This window comes from Sphaeramia orbicularis, chromosome 22, assembly GCF_902148855.1.
Source record: "Sphaeramia orbicularis chromosome 22, fSphaOr1.1, whole genome shotgun sequence".
Classification (NCBI taxonomy): domain Eukaryota; kingdom Metazoa; phylum Chordata; class Actinopteri; order Kurtiformes; family Apogonidae; genus Sphaeramia; species Sphaeramia orbicularis.
In genome coordinates this window covers 25,076,909-25,102,784 of record NC_043978.1, presented here as the reverse complement: position 1 = coordinate 25,102,784, position 25,876 = coordinate 25,076,909, and the positions used below count along the sequence as shown (strand labels likewise).

The window sequence follows — 25,876 nt, the reverse complement described above, 5'->3', positions numbered from 1 at the left end:
CTCATGATATCCTTTAAAATGTGAATTTCTTTCTTTTTCTTTGCTTTTTTTTTTTTTTTTTTTTTACAGAAAATGCTGTAAAACTACTTGCTTAGCAGGACATCTATGGATAGACACAGCGTTTCAAAACAACAGCTCTTGTTTGTTTTTTAAGTGCTTCATACGTCTTCTGCAAAACATGCAAAGAGTTCAGACATTAAATGTGGTAAATCTTACATACTTTAATAAGACGAATCAGAAAAAAAATGACAAAAGTGCTGGTTAGCTCATGTTTACAATATATATGATGGTTTGTTATTACACATATTTGTTGGTTTATGTACATTTATCTCTGTTTCTTCCAGTTTCCCCTACCGTTAAAAACAGGTACATACAGGTTAATTCTCCTGTCAGTGCCCTTTGACCAGACCTCAATGGCAGCTCACGGCTACTAATGTGTGCTAATTGCTAATTGCTAATGCCAATGCTAGGTACTGTGAAATGCGACACAAAATTTCCATACAGGGATTATAAATTGAGTTAACCTTTTCTTTCTTTCAGAGGTATTTTTATTAATAACAGAACATAAATAAGACATTCACTGTACAGGAAGGAGATTTTTGATTTTCTATACAATATCCACCCATGACACAACACATAACCCTACCCAGACATGAACAGATACAAACAACCACTGGAAAAAACATTATGAAAAGACAGAATGAAAATTATAAAAAAAAATTAACAACCATGTTTAAACAGCATTAATAAGTGCAGCATAAAGAACAATATTTAAAAAAAAAAAAAAAAAAACACGAAAGAAAAAGAGCAAGGGAAAAGAAAATAAATAATATTAAAAAAAAAAAAAAAAAATTAATACATTAAAATTTATTTATAAAAAATTACCAAAAAAAAAAAAAGGGGGGGGGGGGGGGGGCTACTCAGAGATTATTGTTGTGGGTTTTTCATAAAGTGAGTTAACCTTTTTACCAAGTTTTTATGCTATATAATACTAAATTTCCCTGCTCTACAATTTCTTAGAAAATACTTCAGACATTAAATGTTCTAAATCTTACATACTTAAATAAGATGAATCAGAAAACAAATGACAAAAGTGCTGGTTAGCTCATGATTTCAATATATATGATGCTTTATTATTACACATATATGTTGGCTTATGTACATTTACCTCTGTTTCCTCTAGTTTCCCCTATCGTTAAACACAGGTACATACAGGTTAATTCTCCTGTCAGTGCCCTTTGACCAGAACTCAACGGCTGCCCACTGTTCCTAATGTGTGCTAATGCTAATTGCTAATGCTAGGTACTGTGAAATGCGACACCAAATTTCCCTACAGGAATTAAAAAGTGAGTTAACCTTTAAACCCAGTTTTTATGTTATATAACACTAAATTACACTGCTCTACAATTTCTTAGAAAATACTTCAGACATTAAATGTGCTAAATCTTACATACTTTCATAAGACGAATCAGAAAACCAATTACAAAAGTGCTGGTTAGCTCATGTTTTCAATATATATGATGGTGTGTTGTTACACAAACATGTTAGTTTATGTACATTTATACAATGGATTTTTAATGTTCCAGTAGATAGAACCTGTTAAGTGAATGTATTGTCATGTGCAGACACTGTTTTGAGGTAGATCTGGTAACTCAGAGACAAATATTCCCTTTGAATAAAACCCATTCTTTCATTAATTCTCTAGAATTTCACATTTTGGCCCAAGACTGTATCTTAGAAACTACAGCCAACGAGCACTTTTGACTGAAATTTTCTTTATTAGTGACTCAAATTTGGCAAAGTTTAACTACTTTTATTGTGGAAGCATTTTACTTGTAGACCAGTGTTAATACTAAATAAAGCAGCTTTTCCCCTGAAAGATATGCAATATGCAATACAAAGGTGGCTAATTGGTGATACTAATTGTCAAGGGATGATTTGAGTCTCTGGACAATGTGAGTCGCACATGCATAGAAGCATTTATCTCTGTTGGCCATCTCTTATGACTCGCTACGGCAACCGTGCTAGGACAACCGTTGGCATAGAGCCACTATTACCCTCCACCGCTCAGTTTCCCCCAGATTTAGATCAAAACGTGTGTCAGCTGGATAGGCTCTCAGCTGTGAAAGAAACCGAAAGTAGGCATATAAATTGATTCTCAAAATCACTTCTGATCGCTAGAAAGATACTCCTTGAAGCTAAAGTAAAGTCTCTGTACTTTTACATAATTTGACTCATATAACACTGATTTGTCCTAGCGAGGTTGCCGTAGAAAGTTGTAAAAGATGTCCGACAGAGATAAATGCTTCTGCGCATCACATCGTCCAGAGACTCAAATCATCCCTTGACACTAATACTAGCATTTAGTATTTTAATACAGACACATTGCTAATATTAGCTAGTTAGCGTTGGTCACCAAATGACCTTTCTTTGTGATTCCTATGTTCCAATAAAGTTAAACGTGTCATATTATCACAGAAGATACAGCTGGTATCTTGTCCTGACAGTCATAGCTTCCTCTTTAAAAATAAATTTAGAGAAGAGTAAAGTCATTAGTTTCACTAAAAGGAGGAAGTTTTGTGTCAGATCAATGCGATGACGTTGATAAATCAGCTACAGTGCACAGGCAGTGATATTTAGTGATCTGTCCACAGTTCCTCTTCACCTCTAAAAGTATAAAAATAAATCCTCTTTGTTGAGACAAAATACAGTCGATTTTGAACCCTTCAAAAATGCTTTTGGTCATGAACAACACTTCTCATTGTGCATATTTTGCAAAATGTGTTTTATCAAAAGCAAATTTACATTACACACTATGGTAAAAAAAAAAAAAAAAAATTGTTTACTTACTCAGCTCACTGGCATTTTATATCAGTCAAGCAGTTAAATATTAAACTATACACCTATTTAGCACAACAGTTAAAGTAAAGTATTTTGTTAGAGCTTTTTAGATTTACATTTTATAATACTGCTATTTTTCGATGTTTTAGAACAAAAAAATTAACTAATTCACCACAAAGTTATGTTTTAACATAAATTAACATAAATTTAAATGTGTGCAAAAACTGCAACAACATGCACATTTCACTCAATATATAAAATTTGGAAGTGATCATGAACTTATGTGAAGTTTGTGTTTGTTTCTGTTATGTTGGGAACCGGTCATTTGTTGATATTAGCCAGTTCCACTTCTAAGCTAATGGTAGCTAATGTTACCACTGTAGAGGAGCAGAAGGCAGATGTTAAAGAACACAGGACCAAGAATAAGGATTTTCACAGAAATGCAACCAAAATCCTCAACAGACACATCAGTACATTGGATATTATAATTTAGGCAACCAAAAACATGCATTGTTGATGTTTCTAAGATAACCAATCTCTTGGTTGCCTATGATTTTGTATGTAAGCTGTTGAATGACTGTAGATAACAGAAACAGCTTAGAAATAGAGATAACAAACATCAAGAAATGACAGGCATGACTTCAACACAAACTTTACATAGACAGTACAGATTAATCTTATATGTTGAACTTTGAAAAGGACTTTACACTGATTATTGTATTGTGGGTTGATTGTAGCATTATTGTTGGCATAGTCAGACAGTACTAAAAGTGTTCGATTATTTGGATTGAACTTGCAGGAGTTTGTTTAACGTGTTTTATTGCTGCTGATGAAATAAAATCACAGTGACTGAAAACCAACATGGCTGGATTTACACGGATACTTAACAAATAGCAATAAAATGTAACAAAAATCTTTCATTATGAGAGGAGTTGAAATATTTTCAAATTAGACAACAGCATCTACTATGTAATGAATGGGACAGAAGGAGTTTGTGTAACTTTTATAGTTGAATTATCTATAATTAGTGCAACTATAACACATACTCATTAAGTAACTGATGCTGATGGGATTAAGAGTTGAAATGTGCAACCAAATGACAAAGCATTTTTCACTACTCAATAGTAAGCACTTTGGAGAGGAGTGGAGAGGAGGAGGGAGGAGGAGAGGAGAGGAGAGGAAGGGAGGAGGAGGAGAGCAGAGGAGAGGAGAGGAGGGGAGAGGAGAGGAGGGGAGGAGGAGGAGAGGAGAAGGAGAGGAGAGGAGGAGGAGGAGAGGAGAGGAGAGGAGGAGAAGAGAGGAGAGGGGAGGAGGAAAGGAGAGGAGAGGAGAAGAGGAGGAGGATCAGAGGAGAGGGGAGGAGGAGAGGAGAGGAGGAGGAGAGGGAGGGGATGATAGATAGATAGATAGATAGATAGATAGATAGATAGATAGATAGATAGATAGATAGATAGATAGATAGATAGATAGATAGATAGATAGATAGATAGATAGATAGATAGATAGATAGATAGATGTACTTTATTTATCCTAAACTGGGAAGTTCCAGTGTAGCAGCAGCAGCAGCATGACACACATTCAATAACAATATAAAACCACAGCAAACATGAGGAAAGACAAATATAACAGAAGAGCAGACACTACACACTGTACACTATAAATTAGAAATATAAAAAGAAAAAGGAGAGGAGAGGAGAGGAGGAGGAGGAGGAGGAGGAGGAGGAGGTGTTGTGGTTAAGGGTCAAATTCCCTTTCCGAATCAGATCAGGTGATTCTCAGCGAGGGAACCTGATCAGAGTCGGTGGTGTACTGTACTGCATGTGTTGATAGAGTTTGTGACGGAGCTCTGCGGGGCAGAATAATTGAGTTCAGATGGAGCTGATAAAGCTGTCAATGCCAACAAACAGCAGGTCCAAGAGTCAATCAATCAGGTCTCTTCCAGTCGCAGGACAGTGAACTCAGTACCACCGATGATGTACGTCAGAAATATTACAGACCAAAATAGCCCTCACAATGCCTAGTATTATACTCAGAAGCCAATCAGAGCAAAGGAGCCATCAAATGTGAGTATTTTCAGAGAAAATAAAGTCATAAGATCAATGCTGGGACATCACATGAGAAACTTTGCCTGAATTTAACGAGGACAAAAGGTCATTAAACTTTAATAAATGGATCAATAGTAACCAACTTCACCAACTGGTCACGGAGAGCATATGGTAGTAACTATAATGGCAGAATCAATGAACGGCCCTGATACTGGATGACTTAAATGTTTGTGTGTGTTTGGAGTGAACAGAAAGGAAGGTCAGGAAGGGTTTTAGCATCACACTGACACTTCTGCATGTTCCTCAAAGGCCATGACAGAGTTAGTGACACTGTGCACCTCTGTACTCGTAACAGCAGCACAAACAAAACAAATCTACAACTATAAAATGTTTACTATAACCCAACACAGCCTGGGCAAGAAAAAGAATACAGACACATACAGACCACACCAGGAAAAACTCATGCCTATTTATTATTTAATTTCATGTTTTATGATATTACGGTGTAAATTGTGTATAATTTACACTATAAAATACACTACCACAGTTCTATATTTACAAAAGCATCACAAAAAGTCATATTTTTGTCCGTTTAGTTGAAAATAAAACTCAATTTACACCCTAAAAATAACTTTAAATGTAATTTTATGCATAAAAGAGTATCTATTTTAATACCCTTGCAATCTAAAACCCACTGACTAGGCCTACTGTGACTTTTTTGTGTGTTGCAGTGTTATTCCTTAACTGTGTTAGTGTTATCTTTCTTGCCCAGGCTTTAGTGGGTTAATCTAAATATTTTATAGTTCCCAATGCAAACCCAATTTGCACACTCCAAAGTTTGACAATACTTACATCTTGATCACCTGCAGGGCCATTTTTACTTCCAGATTTTTTAGATCTTCCAGATTTGGAGGATTCCTGCAAAAAAAAAAAAAAAAAAAAAAAAAAAAAAAAAAAAAAAAAAAATACAAATAAAATGAGAATAAGATGCAGACAAGGTTAACTCTAACATTTAACTGCATGACAGTAAAAGACATCACTTTACCTTTTCTTTTTTGCTCTTATGAGGCATCCTGACGTGGGAATCCCCCCGTGTCAGCAGGTCGCGGTGGATGTGTGGTCACACACTGTGAGTGGACGTCTGCTGAACACGTCTGTACACACTGCTGTGTTTTCCACCACTGACCATCCCCACACCATGTGACTGAGGCCGGACTGCAAGCACTACATGTCAGCCCATTTCCGCCTGGGCTGCACTGCAAAACCCACACTGTGCTCAAAAACACGCAACTGTTCAGCCACGGATTAGGATACCGTTAACCTGCCGTGGCTCCACTTTCTGGTACCCGCTGTGCTGCCCGTTACCGACTGAGGAGTCTCATTGTGCAGGGTGTAATGACAGTGAGCGGCCACTAGAGGGCGGTGTTGCACCTGGAAAAGAAAAGTTACATGCGCAAATCTACAAAGATTTTCAAGATTAAAAGATTTTTCATTGTCAGTTCAGCACATGCACAAGACATACAGAGAAATGAGATGCTATATCTTTCTCTCCTTGCTGTTAAATGTGATGCAATTTTTTTAAGGGTAAAAATACAATAAGAGTATAAAATATACTCTATAGCTTAAGCAATCCAACTTAATTTGTAAAGCACTTTAAAACAACCACAGTGGACCAAAGTGCTGTACAGAAGAATAAATAACAAACAAAATAAAAGAGTAAAATACAAAAATAGATTAAAAGACATAGAACAACTGTACAAAAAACAGTGCTGTACAGGAGAATAAATTAAAAAATAAAATACAAGAATAGATTAAAAACATAAAAAGCTGTACAATTAAAAACAACAAAAAACAAGTGTTCAGAGAACACAAACCTCCATCAAGCACCCCGAATGGTGGATGTGTGGATCGACTATTTCTTTTTTAAATTAAACAGTTTCAAGGCAGAAAAAGTTGAAGCTTGGTACCAGTCATGTGTATGTCAAATTATAACAAATTCCAATCAATATTTGTTGAGTTATAATGAAAAATGTGTCATAAATGGGATTTTCAGTGTTAAACTGAAATGTCCACAGAGTCCACATTCACAGTGGATGTGGACAATTTTGTGCCAGATACAAGATATTGTTATAAACTACGGGTGGATCAAACTGGAGGCTATCAAAGTTGTTTTCAATTTTTTATGAATTTTCAAAAATTGTTCAATGATGAGAGATAGGAAAATTTGAGATTCTGTGACCTTGCTGTGACCTTGAACTTTGGCCTATTTGGCCCAAAATTTAATGGGTCTGTCCCAGGGCCTAGGCCTATCTGTGGGGACAATTTGGTAAAGATGGTTGAATAGTTTTCCCCTAAAGTTGCTAACAAACACACAAACAAACATACAAAGCAAAGTGATTACAGTACCTCCTGGTAATAAGAACATCTAGAAAAGCACTTGGAGAGCGCAGACCTCCGCCAAGGCAGACACCCCCACCCCCCCCATCCCACCCCGATCACCACCAAAATTTAATCATTGGTTCCTTGTGCCAGTATCAACATTTCCTGAAAATTTTATGAAAATTCATCCATAACTTTTTGAGTTATCTCGCTAACAGACAAACAAACAAGCAAACAGATAGACAGACAAACAAATCCCAATGAAAACATAACCTCCGCCTTTACACTTGGTGGAGGTAATAATAAACCAATACCAAATAAAACAATAGAATAAAAATAATACATTCAACAATACAATAATAAACAATAATAGAACATAAAATGTAGATATAAAACATACTTAGAAGAGCAGCAATAGTACAATAAAATAATGCTTCTGAGGTGAGCAGAAGCATAATGGAACCAAACAGCAGCAGATATTACAATAATGTAATGTGTAAAGAAAGTGCAGAAAACAGTCAACAGCAGATGTGTGATATTTCTCACATCTGCTGTTGAAATGTGTTTTTTAAGGCTGGTTTTGTAACTGAATTTGATGATTACAGTGATGAGCACATTTATTAGAACATTTAGCATGAACTCCTGAGGCCTAGAAAGGAAAAACCTGGGGGGGGGTTTGCATTAAATAACGGCCTTGATTAGAAACAGGAGTGTGTGAATGCGAGAGTGACTGGTTGTGTCAGCCCTGTGATGAACTGGTGACACCTACCTTTGGCCTATGGTAGCTGGGATAGGCTCCAGCACCCCCACCACCCTGTTAAGGGTTAAGGGCAGTGGCGATTTCTCATAGACTGCAAGGGAAGCCCGGCTTCCCCCAAAATTACGAAAATTAAATGGTTAAACATGTACGGTTGTGTTGACATTTTATTAACTACAAATGTGTTAGAACACGTTCATCTCAAAAATGAGTTCGTTCAGAATCAGTTTTATCACAAACCAGCGGACGCGATGTTGTTCACTTCTCATCCATTCCCATCCATTTTTTTTTTTTTAATGTAAGCCGACAATGAGCTTCCCCTGTCTGAAAGACGAGCAGCCGCCACTGGTTAAGGGGTTTGGGAAATAAATGAATAAATGACTAACTCAGTGGTTTCTGACCTTTTCTAACTCGTGACCCCATTTTAACATCACATATTTCTGGCGACCCCAGACATTCAAAATGGAGAATTTTTTTTTTTTTTTTGTTGCTAAAATTAATGTATTTTTGATGACGTAATAGTTTGCTATACTATGTTGCAAATTAACATTAATTTTAGATGACATTTAGTCTATATAATGTATATTATTATGGACGGAGGCAGAAAAGCCAGGTGTAGATTACTGCACAAAGTGAGAATTTGATTTTCCTTGGTCAGGATCTGTACAGTCAGTCCAGCTTGGATTTACAAGGCTGACAATTAATACTGAACAAACAATAACTCAAACTATGAATTATGAAAGAGCTGCAGCATCTGAAACTGACCACAATGAACATTTGACAGATAAACAGTACCACAGTGCTTCAGTTTCATCTTCACAGTTTGTCATGTCTGTTATGGATTAGGTTTGTCTCTGTCAACTCACCATATATTTTTTATTAGTAAGTTTTTATTTTATTTTTATCTATTACTAGATATTTCAGGCGACCCCATTTGATTTCCGGGCGACCACATGTGGGGTCCAGAGGTCAGGGCTGAAAAACTCCGGAATAAAACAAATGAAATACCTACAAAGTCATCATTATATTCTAAAAACCATACACTCTAAAAAAAAAAAAAAAAAAAAAAAAAAAAATCTGTAATTTAACAGAATTTTTATTGTTTGTTTTACAGATTTTTCCTGTATTTTTAAGATACAGGAAAATATCAATGAAATGACTAAAATAGACTGTGATTTTACATGTCAAATGTAAAATAACATGAAAAAACTGTAACTGTGAATAACCAAAAAAAATTAAAAAATTTTTTAAAAGAAATTTTTTCTTTTTTCACAGAAAAATACAGTTAGAATACATTTGCAAATGTATCATAATTTCACAAATATTCATTTTCTATTTATGAGATTAAACTGTTAATTTAACGTTTAATACTGTAAAAAAAAATAAATCAATAAAATGAGATAAAATTACTGACAATTAACCGTAAAAAAATTAGTATTTGTTCTGTAAGTTTAAAAAGACTTGTTTGTTAATTGACAAATATCTTGTGTAATTATGGGAGGTTTCACAACAAAAATGTTGAATAAATGTATTGTTGTGAATGTATAACATGTATAAGCACTGATACACTGTAAAAAATACAGTTTTTATCTGTGGATTGTACAACTTAGTCTAACTGAAAATTATTTATATATATATATATATATATATATATATATATATATATATATATATATATATATATTTATAGGTAATTTGATTGTTTTAATTCTTGAAAATATTCTTTATTAAACATTAAAAAGTCAAAAAAAGATGCAAAATCTCATGTAATCTTAGGGCAAAAACTGCATTTTAATTATGGAAAATTACCATATTTTTATGAGATGGTTATTTTCTGTTATTTAACAGTATTTTTTGGCACCCCTGCTGCCTGAATAATACGTTTTTTTTATGAGTTTTTTTTTTTTTGTTTGTTTGTTTGTTTGTTTTTTTACAGTGTAGAATAGAGCAGAGTTCTGTTGCCACAGCCTCCTCTGGTTGTAATAAACAGTTCCAGGGACCCCCTACATATGACAAAGACACAGATACAAGCACTGCAGGGAAATGTGCATGATCATGGGCTTGTATATATGTAGACAAGTATTTATAGAAAAATACATTTCCCCACCTCTATTTTTAATGTCAACATTGTACACACCAAATGGTTTTCAGAAAAGATCCTGCATAAATACACAGTAGAGCACTATCATGGGGTTAGAGTTAGGATAAACAAAGGTTGCACAGAACGCACACACAACATAACTCAGTTTTCTAGGTATTTCCACTTTGGCTGGAGTTTTCAGAGATAATCATATTCATTGACCTAATCTGGAGTTTTCATGTGGATGAAAGAAAAAAAAAAAAACATGAGAAAACACCTGTTTTTCCTGATGCCCAGCTATGACTATGCATGGCATAGATTTGAAAGTCCGTGCTGCACCACAGTTGAGTTTTTCTAAGCAGTTCATAACTTTTATACACATCAGGAAAGAATACTGAGGACTGGACGCTGATGTACCTCAATAATATGTACGTTCATGCATTTACCAACACTGCATTTGATCAATGTATTTATTCTTTTATTGGGTTTGTCAGTTATTTTGTACAAATAAAGCACTACAGATTGACAGTTTGTTTAGTTTAGTGTTTCTCAACAGGGATGGTACAGCCTTCCAGGGGGTGTTGGGACAACTTTGGAGGGGCGTTTGGAAGGAGAAAGCTGAGAGGGGGGCGCTGAGGCTAAAATGGGGGGTGTTAGTCAGTGTTTTTCATTACAATGTATAAATACACTACCAATCCAAAGTTTGGACTCACCTTCTCATTTAAATGACATGAGATGGACCAAAGATGGCCAGCAAGTGCTCAGCATCACTGGGAACTCCTTCAAGACTTTTGGAAACCATTTCAGGTGACTACCTCATGAAGCTCATCCAGAGAATGCAAAGCAGTTATAAAAGCAAAATGTGTCTATTTTGAAGAATCTAAAATATAAAACATGCTTTGAGTTATGTCACACTTTTTTCAGTTACATAATTCCATATGTTTTGATGCCTTCAGTGAGAATCTACAATGAAAATAGTCATGAAAATAAAGAAAAACCAGGGGAGTCCAGACTTTTGACTGGTAGTGTATCCATATCAGAAGAAACTTTCTTTCCAGTGCTGCTTGTGCTGCTGCTTTCCTACTACCAGCATGTTATCTCAGTGGTGAATGTATGTCTCCTGTACCCTCCACCCACCCCAGTCTTCCACAGTGAGGTCCATTGTGTTCCTTACTTATGTACTGTACCGCTCCTCAACCCCCCCCACCCCTGCTCAACAACTTGTTTGATGGGGGTATAGATGTCTGGGTGCAACAAGGAGGATAATGATGATATGAGGGGGGTGTTACCTACGGATCACTATAACACTATAACGGGGGCAGCAGGAGGTTCATGATGACGTAAGGGGGCGTTTCTTCAAAAAAGGTAAAAAAAAAAAAAAAAAAAAAATTTGTCTGATGCACAAACAATAACTATTACATTTATCTGTTTGTCAAATTTTTATTTCCTGAAATGTTAATTTTCTGTCTTGGATGTGCCCTATTATTCAATTAAAACATTTAGAGAAAAACAAAACAAACAAACTACAAAAGCACTCAGACAGCGCAGACCTCCGCCAAGGCAGATCAGTCCCCCCACCCCCCTCACCCCCATCACCACCAAAATTTAATCATTTGTTCCTTGTGCCAGTATCAACATTTCCTGAAAATTTCATCCAAATCCATCCATGACTTTTTGAGTTATCTTGCCAACAGACAAACAAATAAACCAACCCTGATGAAAACATCTGTTCCTCGTCGGAGGTAAAAAGCTTTAGAACTACTGGTTTAGTTAGATGTTATTTCAAGAAAATGCCGTTTCGCTCAGTAGCACCCCCTACAAATTTACCTTCACGAAAATTGCATCAGTTCGGACATACGAACACTGATTTGGCTCAAATTTGACTCAGTGGTACATCTCGCAGGCCTATACCCATTCAATGGATAGAGATTGAATTTTGGCTCCATAGCGCCCCCTACATATTTACTTATACAAAAATTTGTTCAGTTCGGACATACGAACACTGATTTGCCTGAAATTTGAGTCAATTGTCAGTCTCCCAGGTCTACACCCATTCATCAGAAGACATAAAATTTGGTGCTACAGCGCCACCTGCTGAACGATGGACATACTTTTACTGGATGTGCCCGTGGCGAGGGCCTTTCAGTGCCGCTTGCAGCTTTAATTAGATGTTATTTCTCTTGTTGTTTTGTCATTAGACGTTTTTGGGTTTTTTGGGGGGGTATTTTCTGTAAATATTTGCAGCCATCTCAAGGGCCCCCAACAGCTCTCTGAGGCCCCCCATTGGGCCATGCCCCCCTGTTGAGAACTGTTGGAATAGAGCCATCATATGGAGATATAAATTATTTTCTTCAAAAAAACAAAAAAAAATCTGGGCCTGTTTCACTGTCAGTGTCACAGTCATGTTCCTTCACAGAAGAAGTCAACCTGTGTGTTCATTGTCAGGAGTGATCATAGTTAAACTGATGGTGAGTCTCATGATACAGTTGTGTGATTCTGTTGAATGTACAAAGTCTATCCTGCTCATTAAGGAAATATTAAAGCTGAAATTAAATCCAATTTTGGAGACTCAGATCTGTCAGGTTGTGACAACCTCGAAGTTGCCCCAAACACACACACACACACCCTGTAACATGCATGTTGGCATCCAGATCCACGCCGGAAATTGTCACCACAGCATCGACACCTGATTCGCCCGAAGTTGGCGGCAGTTTTTAAATACCCCCCCCATATCCGCATTCGGAGAGTGCGGCGGTGCGTTCGAGTCGGCACGACACGGAAGCGTCGGAGCAACAGCTCGTTAGTAGAGACAAAAAAGTACGGCAGTTAATCCCGTTTACAACTCTGTTCATCTCCGTCCGTTTTCTCCCTCTGGTGCATCACATCCAATCCATCTCACTGCAGCAAGACAGTCTCCCTCACGTACCAGCAAACCAGCAGCAATAACCCGGAATGGATTACAGACTGACTGGACTGGACTGACTGACGGACTGACTGACTGCGACCATTGGAGTGTGTGAGTAAGTTTTTTCCTGCTTTCTCGTTTTTTTAAAAAAAGCCTTGACCTGAACTGTGCGCTTGTTTTTTTTTTTTTTACAAACGAACTGAAATTAACTGAATTATTTTTTTTCTCTCTTTCGAAAAACTGGAAAACCCGGAATGGAATTTTTTGTTTAAATGGACTGAACTGTTTTTTTGTGTTACTTTCTTCTTTCCAAAGACTGTTTAAATTGTGGAAGATTTAAGTTTGAATTTTTGCTTGGTTGGTGGATTTTGTTGAGTTTGGACTTTGGGTTTTCTGTGGGTTGGGTTTTCAACTGTGGGTTTGAATTTGTGTGAATTTTTTTTTATAATCATTGTTTAATACATGATTTTGAATTTTACATGGTTTGAATGTGTGTTCTTTTCTTTGTCATTTAATGTGTGGGGTGTGAGTTTTAATTAAAACTCACATCCTTTGTGTAGTTTGAGACTCAAGCTAAAGACTGACTTACACTGACTAACCTAACATCTTATATGTCAGGAGAGAGACCTGGCTGGCACCCCTGAAAAATCAATATAATAAAATAATATAAAATAAATAAATTAAAGCATCAAACTCAAACTGTCACAAGGTGTTTGAATAGTTTTGACCACAACTGTATATTCCTGAAATCCTGCCTTAAACAAATAAAAATAATCACAGTTTAATAAAGATGCTCAACAGAACACATTCACATTCTGCATTTGGGTGGATGTTAACATGGTTTTATCTCAGACCCACCAGTGGAGAAAACATTTGCATATGTCAAGGGAATATGGAGCAGCGAACGGATGATATTCCCACAGGATGTGAATACTTTCCATTCAACACTACTCAACCTGTATAACATTTCAAGATGGTGTATAGCCTACTTTTCTACTTTTTCCTTGTCCAGTGACAGGACTTGTGCACACTGCCTCCACTAGTGGACACAAACTATGAGCTATATTCCAACAGTCCAGTGTTCATGTCTGCATTACAATGACGGAGTAAATTATAAATGAAATAGTATTTTACATGTGTTCACACTGAGTTATGGCATGCATTTCCATGATTTAATTTATACTATTTTGAGGAGAAAGTCTGATGGATTAACCCATAAAGACCCAGTGCTACTTTTGTGGCAGTTCCAAAATGAATTTTTCTCTCTCTTTAACCTTCCTTAAGCAATTTATCACCATTTATTATAATATTATCCTCTGTGTTTTGCATTTTGTCAGTGAAAATCAGACATTTTCCATTATTTCATTTACTGACGATGTAGATGTTAATAAAAACTTAGATACAGGTTGATTGTTATTATATCAGAAACAGAGAAAAATGAAAAAAAAGTGACTTTTTCAGTAAAATCTATCATTAGCTGTACATAAACCAAGTGTCTCCATCCACTGTCATTGATCCAACTCCATGGGTTTTACTGGTGAATCAATGCTGTAGAAGATGACTGTGTTTCCACGGTAACTACGGAGCCTCTGAACGTCCAAATGGGTCATATCTGATGACTATGAAAAGATGACAAACTGTATTTTACACCAATTATTTACATTGATTGATGGGATTAGTGGATCAACAGGTATTAAACATTTAAGATCAGTAGATGATTTTGGTCACCAGTGGATGTTTGGGTCTTTATGGATTAAACAAGAGATTAGCAATTTGAGAAGAAAGAAAGAAAGAAAGAAAGACCCTGAGTTTCAGTCACTCTTTGCAGAAAAAAGCTAAATTTAACATTAATTCACATGTTTTACTCTGTGCTAGTGTAGTTTTTCCACTTTACTAGATTACTTGGTACTTAACCTTTACCTTTCTGTATGTTTTTGCAAAAAAAAAACAAAAAGTTTCAGTGATTTGTGTTTGGTGTTTTCAATAAATCATAGCTAGCCCAGCCAATAGCTAGGCTGTGGGATTCCTTTATAAGCTAAGATATACTTTATTGATCCCCTAAGGAGGAAAATTCAGCAGCACAAGACAATATGCATCAAATACAACAGAAAAATAAAAAATGGAAAGAAATTGTTGAAGTGACTTAAAGAGAAAAAATAGCAATAATGATAAAAAAAATAAAGTTACAAGTGTGCAGTAGGTGACTTTTATAAGTGTGTAAGTGAGTGGTGTTTACAGATGCACAGATGACATGTTTTCATTTTCACAAATGGACTGCACAATAAAAAACATAGAGTCAATATTTCAGAGTCAAACTATTTTAACCTAACTAAAGTATTTATAGCTTTATGGAGAGTAAAACAGCTCTAACAGTAGAGTTAAAAGTCAGTGTAAAGTTCTGCACTGATGCAGTGTAAAATTCAACTCTACAGAGTGATGATTAGTGCCAGTCTGCTGCTGCATTGCATTGTGGGTACTGGAAATTTTACTCATTGTGTTCTATTTTATGTGCAGGGGTTCAAGGGGGGGTTTGTGTTGGTGTTTATTTAGGTTAATGTGTCTGTTTTACAATGTTTATTGGCCTTTTTATTATTATTATTATTATTATTATTATTATTATTATTGTGTCTGTTTTACAACGTTTACTGGCCTTTTTATGTGTTTTTGTTTTTTATTATTAATGTGACACCATTAGTCAAACCTGTAGGCAGAATAATACTTTACCTGATTGTCACTATGCAGTTATTATTATACTACAAGGGATAAAACCTTTATTCTTGAAAAGTAAATACACTTATGAGGGTGATTACAAACCATAGAGCAAATTAACTCCCCTCAAATTGTAAGTGTAACAATAATACACTTACTCTATCAACACTACCCCAAGAAATACTTCAAGAAATTTCTGAAAATCCCCTCTAACCCCCTCCTTGGAAACCCCGGCAGTTCAACATTGTTTCAATATTAGCGTAGGGTCCAAACTGACGAGGAAAACAACACTGCAGAGAAATAAATATTAACACATTATAAAGCCATTTTTAAACTAAATATGGAGTAAAAATAGCCTTATAAAGTGTAATCATTTTACTCTTAACAGTGTGAAAACATCAGAGTGTTAAATATTTTTACACATTTCATTGTTCATTTTGACACTGAATTGAGTAGAATTAACTCTGAAAATTTGACACTGGCCATAGAATAAATCGGCGGGACCAAATGTTATCTGAAACAGAGTGAAATTCAACCCTCTGAGAGTTAAATTGACACTGTTTTTTTACTCTGTGTGTGCATTAGCCTTAACACTCAACCAAAAGCCTTATTTTAATGCACAGATTTGATGAAAACAATCTCAGGACATTTATCAGACATCATAGAACACTCTTTACCTCATCCGAGTACATTCATTCATTCATTTTGCTCCCTGTTAGTGTATGTTTGGTAAAACCTGCAGCACAGATTTCCATGAAACTTGGTGGAAGAGCAAAACACGAAACAGGGCTTGACAAACAGGGCTGTATGTGGATTTGCTCCATAGGGCGTTTAATTGAATAACAGGGCTGGGGGGGCTTGGACTGCACTGGTAGGCTCCTGGATACTGGAGGAAAGCCTGCACAGTCCACATTCATTGACCCCCAGACTTTGAAGACCGCTGTTGGTAAATCCATGAGGGTTTACTGATGTTCCACCGACAAAACTGTGGAGCGCCTGAGGTGTCTGTCACAGACATTTTGAGCCTTTATGGACACTTTGTGTAAGCCTGAATTTGATCAGACTATGAAACTGAGTTCATTTCACAGAACTCTGACCTTTTGGAACAAACAGGCTCATGTCAAGGAAAAATGAACCGTTATAGTTCTACAGAGAAAAACTATGTGAACAAAGATTTATAATTGTACTAAAACATATGAGATTAGAGGAATGGAAATATATGACATCTCACACCTAGTTTGTTCATCAACATTTCCAGTTCTATTCAGTTTTATGTATACATTATTTATATAATTGTGTGGATCATAACACATGAATGTCTTAAGAAACTTCACAAATTAATGTCAAGATCTTAAAAATTAAAAAAGAAGGAATCCAACAAAACCTCCGGCACAGTATGTTATTTTTGGATTTTAAATTCAGTACCAACAAGTGGTGCCAGGCACAACAAACCCCGCCCCTCGCATGTATTGTAGCTTATTTTGCCATCGATCCAGCTGATGTCATCATGTCTATGCGTGTGCTGATGTCAGCATAGATATAGACAACATAGACAAATTTTGCCCATTATAAGTAAATGGGGGGAAAAAAAGATTTTAAAAAATTCATAAAAAATTGTAACTTTGACCTACTTTTCCTAAAATGTAATCACATCTATTCTGGGTCACTGGAAATCTATAAACCCAATTTGGTATGAATTCAACCTGTAGTTTTGCTACTAAAGTGTTAACAAACAAACAAACAAACAAACAAATAAACAAACCAAACCAAAAACAATATCCCTGACCTCCCCTTTGGGTGGTGGGGTAAAAATTAGTAAATTCATTCTTTTGTAATTATTTTTCCGTATGTACTGTGGTTGTAAAGAAACTAAAACCTAAACAAGTGGTGCTAGGCATAACAAATGCCATCCCTCACACATATTTCACCCATTATAAAGAAATTGGAAGATTTTAAAAATTCATAAAAAATTTGAACTTTGACCTACTGTTCCCAAAATGTAATGAGATCCATTCTGGGTCACTGGTAATCTATAAACCAAATTTGGTATGAGTTCAACCAATAGTTTTGCTGCTACAGATGTGAAATGTTGCCCATTATAAGTAAAAGGGGGGGGAAAAAAGAAGAAGAAAAAAGAAAGAAAAAAGACCAGGTCACTGGTAATCTATAAACCAAATTTGATATGAATTCAACCAATAGTTTTGCTACTAAAGTGTTAACAATCCAACAAACAAATAAACAAACCAAACCAAAAACAATACCCCTGACCTCTCCTTTGGGTGGTGGGGTAAAAATTACTAAATTCATTCTTTTCTAATTATTTTTCCCTATGTTCCGTGGTTGTAAAGAAACTAAAACCTAAAAAAGTAGTGCCAGGCACAACAAACCCCACCCCTCACACATATTTTGCCTATTATGGAGGATTCTGTTGGGTTTCTGTAAATTGGCTTAGAGTCTGGTTTTGACCAACTCTATATATAAAATGTCAAGAGATAACTTTCTTGTGATCTGGCGCTATATAAATAAAATTTGATTGATTGAGTGATTTAATTGGTTTTCCCCTGTAAGTCGCTTTGGAAAAAAGCGTCTGCCAAATGCGTAAACATAAACATAAACATATTATACCATGAGTAAATGGGAAGATTTTAAAAATTCATAAAAAATTTGAACTTTGACGTACTGTTCCCAAAATGTAACGAGATCCATTCTGGGTCACTGGTAATCTATAAACCAAATTTGGTATGAATTCAACCAATAGTTTTGCTGCTAGAGTGTTAACAAACAAACAAAAAACAGTAAACAAATAAATAAACCGAACTAAAAACAATACCCCTTGCCTCCCTTTGCGTGGTGGGGTAAAAATTACTAAATTAATTCTTTTCTAATTATTTTTCCATATGCACTGTGGTTGTAAAGAAACTAAAACCTAAACAAGTGGTGCTAGGCATAACAAACCCCGCCCCTCACAGATATTTCGCTCATTATAAGTAAATGGGAAGATTTTAAAAAATTCAGAAAAAATTTCAACTTTGACCTACTGTTCCCAAAATGTAATCAGATCTATTCTGGGTCACTGGTAATCTGTAAAGTCAATATGGCATGAATTCAACCAATAGTTTTGCAGCTACAGACACGTGAAATTTTGCCCATTATATGTAAATGGGAAAAAAAGATTACAAAAAAATTTATAAAAATTTTTAACTTTTACATATATTTCCCAAAAAATAATTAAATCTATTTTGGGTCTCTGGCAATCTATAAACCCAATTTGGTATGAATTCAGCCAATGGTTTTGCTGTTACAGACATTTGAAATTTCACCCATTATAAGTAAATGAGGAAAAAAAAAAGATAAAATAATAATAATAATAATAATAATAATAATAATAATAATAAATTTTTGTTTGACCTACTTTTCCCAAAATATTATCAGATCTACTCTGGGTCCCTGGCAATCTATAAACCCAATTTGGTGTAAATTTAACCAGTAGTTTTGCTGCTAGAGTGTTAACAAACAAACACACAAACCATAAACAATACCCCTTGCCTCCTCAGGGTAATAAGTTTTGGCGTCATTTTCACAATATTTCCGTTTTTTTTTTTTTTTACATCACCCTCATATTCATCCACTTCCCCACTGACGCCAACACTGTGAGAGGCTTTCATATGCAGGTTGGCTCTAACGTTATCATGTTGTTGTAATATTAGTCTCTGTCCATAGGAGGGCAGCGTTGCATGCTTTTCAAATCAATCCTAAGTTATAGATGACTGAGAATTTACACAGCAAATTGAATTAAATCCAACTACTTACACTCAGTAAATAAAAACGGCGACTAAATCATGAATTCTTACACACTGCTCAGCTGTGTGCGTTCAGGTCTTTGCTGGAAACTTTAACATATATTGAATTTTACTTATAAATGTTAACTTTTTGTTCTTTTTTTTCCACATTTTACCATCCTCTTCAACTAAGACATCTTATATATACATACAAGCTTTCAATAATAACGATACCGATGACCCAAACAGTCAACACCCTTTACGGTACAGTCCATTAATATGCCTGAAATGAGCTCTAACAGGATTATGCCTTTGGACAAAATTTCCGTCTTGATGTTGTTTAGTTTTTTTGTTGTATTATCACTGTCAGCGAGCTCCTTTAATGATGACTTATTGCAGAAGAAAGTCCAAATTGACATGAGCAATGAATGCATGTGTGGGCTACAAACAGAGGAGGATTGTTTTCTCTTCTGGCTGTTGATGCAGTTCACTGGTGTGTATTGATTAGGTTGTGAGTGTTCTGTTCTCTGAATCATTGTGTTTCCATCTCTTTCCCTGTGTCCACGGTCAGAGCTTCATCATCAACATGGTGTTATTACTGGGTGATACGACTCCCTTCATTTCCTGTCTGAGCAGCAGCAGCGAATGCAGCAACACAGGGGAGAAAAGAGGATTTTTTTTTTTTTTTTTGTGCCTGCTTGTGTGCGTACATGGTTGGGTGGATGGATGACTGTGCGTGAAACAGCACAATATGTTCTTTTTTTCCACAAAGAAATGCAATAAATGAACTGGTTCTCCACAGGCAGCTGGGGTAATGAAGAATATCAGCAATGTGAAAGATCTTTTTAGGATCCTTTAATAAATGAATCTATCGTTTGCCCAACAGCCTTTTTATCAACGTCAGTTTTCCCCTTCAAATATATTCCATCTTTTTTTGGACTCGTCTTTTACCCTTGTGTTAAAATAAACCCTTTAACCTTTGACACAACTGTTGAACCCAATATCCAGCCACCACTGTGTACTCACTATCATTACAATAAAAGACACGGTAACACTTTATAATAAGTACACACTATGAAGCATTAGTTAAGCATTAACAAATACTGAATTCATCATTTATAAAGCATATTTCTGACATGAATACTCATTAATATATGGTTTATAAGCACAGTTATAAATGTTCTACTAATCATTCATTACACTGGTCAACAACAAATTTATTGTTTAAGTTTTTTGAGCTGATTTAGGATAATTTTGGTGTGCTGAATCCAAAAATCACATTCATTTTGCTCAATCAGGTCAACTTTCTGAACTATGCTACATATTGGCTTTTTAACATTTTTGCTTACATTTATGGGCATTTTCACATCATATGATAGAAAATTCTTTCATATTTCTTGCAATAAATGAATTCTGAAGATTTTACTTTTGCCAATTTATGATTAATGTTTTTTTTTTTTTAATATTACAGGTGAATGAAATGGCTTCGACTAGAAGATCTTGCAAAAATAAGCCTGACGTATTCTGCTACATCTGCGGTGAATACACCATTGCACCTAACAGGAAACCTGTTAGAAAATGATTTTTTTTCTCTTAAAACCTTTTTTGGATGAGACGTATATAAAAAATCAACTGATAAAGTCACAAAAATGTAATCAATTTTGTGAGAAGATCCAATTTTTCAAAATCAAATTAGCAAAAAAACCTGACCGGATTGAGAAAAACAGATGTCATTTTTGGATTTAGCGGTGCAAAATGGTCCTAATTCAGTTGAAAAAACCTTGACAACTGGCAAAAAACAGTTTTTTGTAACCCAGTGTTATCATTCATCATTCAATCATGCAGTTTGTTTTAATAATCCCATGTGCTTTGTCATTCCTTTGTTAGAATAACTCAGACTTTTGTGAGTCTTTAGGCATTGCCAACCTTTAAATCTCATTTGTGAATGCTTTAGAAGGCATAGATGATGCACACTTTAGATGAGCTCACACCATAGACTTAATTAATGAGTAGTAAGTGCTTTATAACTACCTGAAATAATGAATTCCTGTATTAATAACTATTTATAAGACATCTATTGGAAAATAAATGTGTGAGTTAGTATAAAGTACCCACTAAAATATTCACTAACCATTAGTACATGTCTGAATAGTGTAAGTGCGAGCATAAAATGCACATCAAAACTGGTTTGTAAGTGATGCAATACAAAATTTTTAAATGCTGAATCCATAATTTATAAAGTATGAAAATACAATCATTAAGCACATTGTAGATGAGCTTATTAATGATGAGTAAAACCTTTATATCTGTGCTTATAAACCATATATTAATGAGTATTCATGTCAGAAATCTGCTTTATAAATGATGAATACAGTATTTGTTAATGCTTAACTAATGCTTCATAGTGTGTACTTATTATAAAGTGTTACCAAAGAGTATTTAATGCCAAACAGATACACTTTTTTTTGAAGTTTTTATTATTATTTTTTAGTTTAGTTTATTTCAAACATGCAACAAGACAAAGTAATCTTACTTAGTCCTTAGAGATAAATCAGGTAGCAAAAAGTCATGGAAGAAAACAAAAAACAAAAACAAAACTTATACATATACATGACTTCATTTGCACATTCAAAAAGGAGTGGGAGGACATTTAACTTAACTATAGCTATACTTAACCTAAGTATAACTTATTTTTACTTATTATTTTCATGTATTTCTATGGAAAAGAGCAACTGCTTAAAAACACAAATAAAGAAAATTTGTGGGGAAAATACAATAAAACCTCAGATTCTAGATGTGATTTTATCCATATTTTTGGGGAATAAATTACATGTGATAATTGAAAGTAAAAGCCTTTTTTGCTCAGGCAATAACTGTACCATCAAACTCTATGATCATTGAATCCCTAACCTGTTCATATGTCTCGCATCAATATATTTATGTCAGGTGACAAACAGTAGAGAGGAGGGAGGAGATAGAGGAAGAGAGGCTGGAAATTCACAGGTGAGGTTAAATAATGATGGATATGTTAGTCATGAGAACAACACTGCATTGAATTTACACAGCAAATTGAATAAAATCCAACTATTTACATTCAATAAATAAAAAAAAGGCGACTAAGTCATCAGTTCTTGCACACTGCTCAGTTGTGTGTGTTCAGGTCTTTGCTGGAAACTTAAATATACAGGATGTTTCAAAAAAAACCTTTACATTTTGAAAAATTACCCCCAGTTCTGCATTTGATAATTTTTGGAATTTTCTTTTATGGATGTCAGTAGGTAGGGGATTGGTGGATACTTGTCCAGATTTACAGACCCAGGTTTTCATGCATGAGTGAGCAGGGGCAACGTGCACAATCCAAGTTAAAACTGGTTTGTGCGAAGTATCGGTGGGATTTAAATCCAATCAAAGGTCATTGGAGAGGACAATGGGCATCCATCTTGTTTTCTATAAACTTGCCAGGTTACAGGTTAACCCTAACCCTAATCCTAATCCTAACTTGGCCTGTCCTCAGGAGGGATGGGAATCGAGAACTGGTTCTTTTTGAGAACTGGATCCCAGTAGCTCAATTCCTTGAAATCATTTGCCTGCCTGCTTAATGATTCTGCTTATTTGATTCCGCCTTCTTTGTGCATGCATATTTTCTGTGTAGAGATGGAAATATAAAAGACCGTTAATGCAGACATACCCATTTGTACTCTTTTATACCCTCATCCAATGAGAATCGATAAAAGAACTGACAAGGAATCGGATCAATAAGCAAATCGATAATGGAATCGGAATCGTTAAATTCTTATCAATTCCCATCCCTAGTCCTCAGTGACATTTCCACACCTAAACAAGTTGAAAGGCAGGAACAGCTGTCATGGATAAAGAAATGAAACTGACATGGTGGCCAAAGTTTTTGTAGGAAACAAGATGGATGCCCCTGCTCACTCATGCATGAAAACCCGGGTCTGTAAATTTGAACAAATATCCACCAATCCCCTCCCTACTGACGTCCATAAAAGAAAATTCCAAAATTTATCAAATGCGGAACTGGGGGTAATTTTTCAAAATGTATAGGTTTTTTTTTATACACCCTGTATAATGAATTTTACCTATAAATGTTTACTTTTTGGTCTTTTTTTCACATTTTTGCATCCTCCTTAAATAAAACATCTCATAAGTACATACAAGCTTTCAATAATAACGATACAAGTACAAGTACATACAAACTTAAATATATCATGGATTTTACCTGTAAATGTATTCAATTCTTGTATTGTCTTTAGATATTCAGAAATGCATTATAAACATGTAAATTACTGAATTGTTTTTTCTCTTTTTATAATTTTTTGCTCATTTGCTTAACTGTACATGATGTGAAATTATGATTGCAAATGTTAAAAAAAAAAAAAAAAAAAAAAAAAAAGACATCAACTTTCCGGACTGTCTCCACCAATGTCCAATTCAAACCCATCCAACACCGGCACCGTGGAGCAGTCAGTGAAGTGTGAGTTGCCATAACACCGGTTCAGCTTTATGAGATGGCTGTCCAGGCATAATGAGCAGGGCTTGTTTACTTTTCCAGCAGAAAGAAAGAGAAAAGGGGTGGAGAGAGAGAGAGAGAGAGAGAGAGAGAGAGAGAGAGAGAGAGAGAGAGAGAGAAATGGTCAGTTAGTTGTAATGGATGGGGGTTGATGTGGAGAACAAAAGAGAGGCTGTTTTTTTTTCCTGTAATCACCATGTTGTTATACAGGTGCATGATCCTCCAGAGATAACACACAGAATATGTATTGATTGCGATGGCTAACCACACAAGATCACACTTGTATGTGCATCTGTTTACCCGCTTTCATTGTGTGTGGACCATCATTGCTCGGCAGATTGATTTTCACGTTTCCACAGATTTCGGTTGTCGCACCACCAGGTCGAAATTTCCACTTGTGCTGCACTTCAGCTTTTGACAGAATAACTGTAGGCCTAACGATTGAATTCTCACATTCAGAGTGTAAAAAGAGAGAATGGGTTCAGGGAGGTGAAAGCGCCGGAGGCATGAAAGCTGCTTTTTCCTGATACAATCTGAAGACACACACACAAAAAAAATAAAAGATAAAAAAGACAGATAAATTCTGCTCTGGACAGTCTGGAAATAAACTAAATAATAATCCAATCATAATTCAATCATCTTGTTGTGTTTACTCAATAAACAACATGTGGTCAAACAGGTGAATTGAATGTGTAAGTCCACATGTGCATGGGCATACAGGGTGGGGAAGCAAAATGTACAATATTTGGAGGCAGGGATTGAAAGACAGTGTATGACCAATTAGTTTATTGAAAGTCATGAGAATTCATTTGCCACAAGAAAATGTACATAATAGAAAATGTTTTTATTCTATGTGTCCTCCTTCTTTCTCAATAACTGCCTTCACACGCTTCCTGAAACTTGCGCAAGTGTTCCTCTAATATTCGGGTGACAACTTCTCCCATTCTTCTTTAATAGTATCTTCCAGACTTTCTCGTAATAGTTTTGCTCATAGTCATTCTCTTCTTTCCATTATAAACAGTCTTTATGGACACTCCAACTATTTTTGAAATCTCCTTTGGTGTGATGAGTGCATTCAGCAAATCACACACTCTTTGACGTTTGCTTTCCTGATTACTCATATGGGCAAAAGTTTCTGAAAAGGTATGGATAATAGTGTTAGGTATGATTATGACATCAATATATGTTTGGTTTCAAAACAATTGACGTAGTGCCTGCTGAGAAAAAACAACTAAATGTTCATTGTAAATTTTGCTTCCCCACCCTGTATTTGTGTTCTTATGGAAACATTGGGTTAGTTGTAAATAGAGTGAGGCAAAACAAGTCTTTACTTCAGCCTAAACCAGTGTGTTTCAACCTTGGGGTCGAGACCCCAAGTGAGGTCAGCTGGAATTCAAAAGGGGTCACCTGCATTTTCTAGTAATATATAAAAATAAAAACAAAAACGTACAAATAAAAAATATATGGTGAGTTGAGAGACAATTATACATCCATAACAGACATGACAAACTGAGTCTGAAATTGAAGCACTGTGGTACTGTTTATCTGTCAAATGTTCATTGTGGTCAGTTTCAGATGCTGCAGCTCTTTCATAATTCATAGTTTGAGTTCTTGTTTGTTCAGTATTAATTGTCAGCCTTGTAAATCCAAGCTGGACTGACTGTACATATCCTGACCAAGGAAAATGAAATTCTCACTTTGTGCAGTAATCTACACCTGGCTTTTCTGCCTCCATCCATAATAATATACATTATATAGACTAAATGTCGTCAAAAATTAATGTTTATTTGCAACATAGTATAACAAACTATTACATGATCAAAAACAAATTAATTTTAGCAAAAAAAAAA

At 35.4% G+C, this 25,876-nt stretch overlaps 1 protein-coding gene across 2 annotated transcripts in view; it reads right to left on the bottom strand.

Moving 5' to 3' along the window:
- ppp2r5ca (protein phosphatase 2, regulatory subunit B', gamma a) overlaps positions 1 to 6,050 on the bottom strand; it is a 60,467-nt gene extending 54,417 nt beyond the window's left edge. Inside the window, exons 1-2 of one of the 2 annotated variants that reach the window (XM_030126709.1) lie at positions 5,932 to 6,050; positions 5,739 to 5,804 (exon numbers count right to left, since the gene is read on the bottom strand). In XM_030126709.1, the coding sequence (XP_029982569.1) occupies positions 5,739 to 5,804; positions 5,932 to 5,958 (93 nt within the window). In that variant the 5' untranslated portion in view covers positions 5,959 to 6,050. The remainder of the gene's footprint in view (positions 1 to 5,738; positions 5,805 to 5,931) is intronic. The other variant, XM_030126710.1, reaches the window with a different exon arrangement.
- Between the last annotated feature and the right edge of the window lie 19,826 nt (positions 6,051 to 25,876).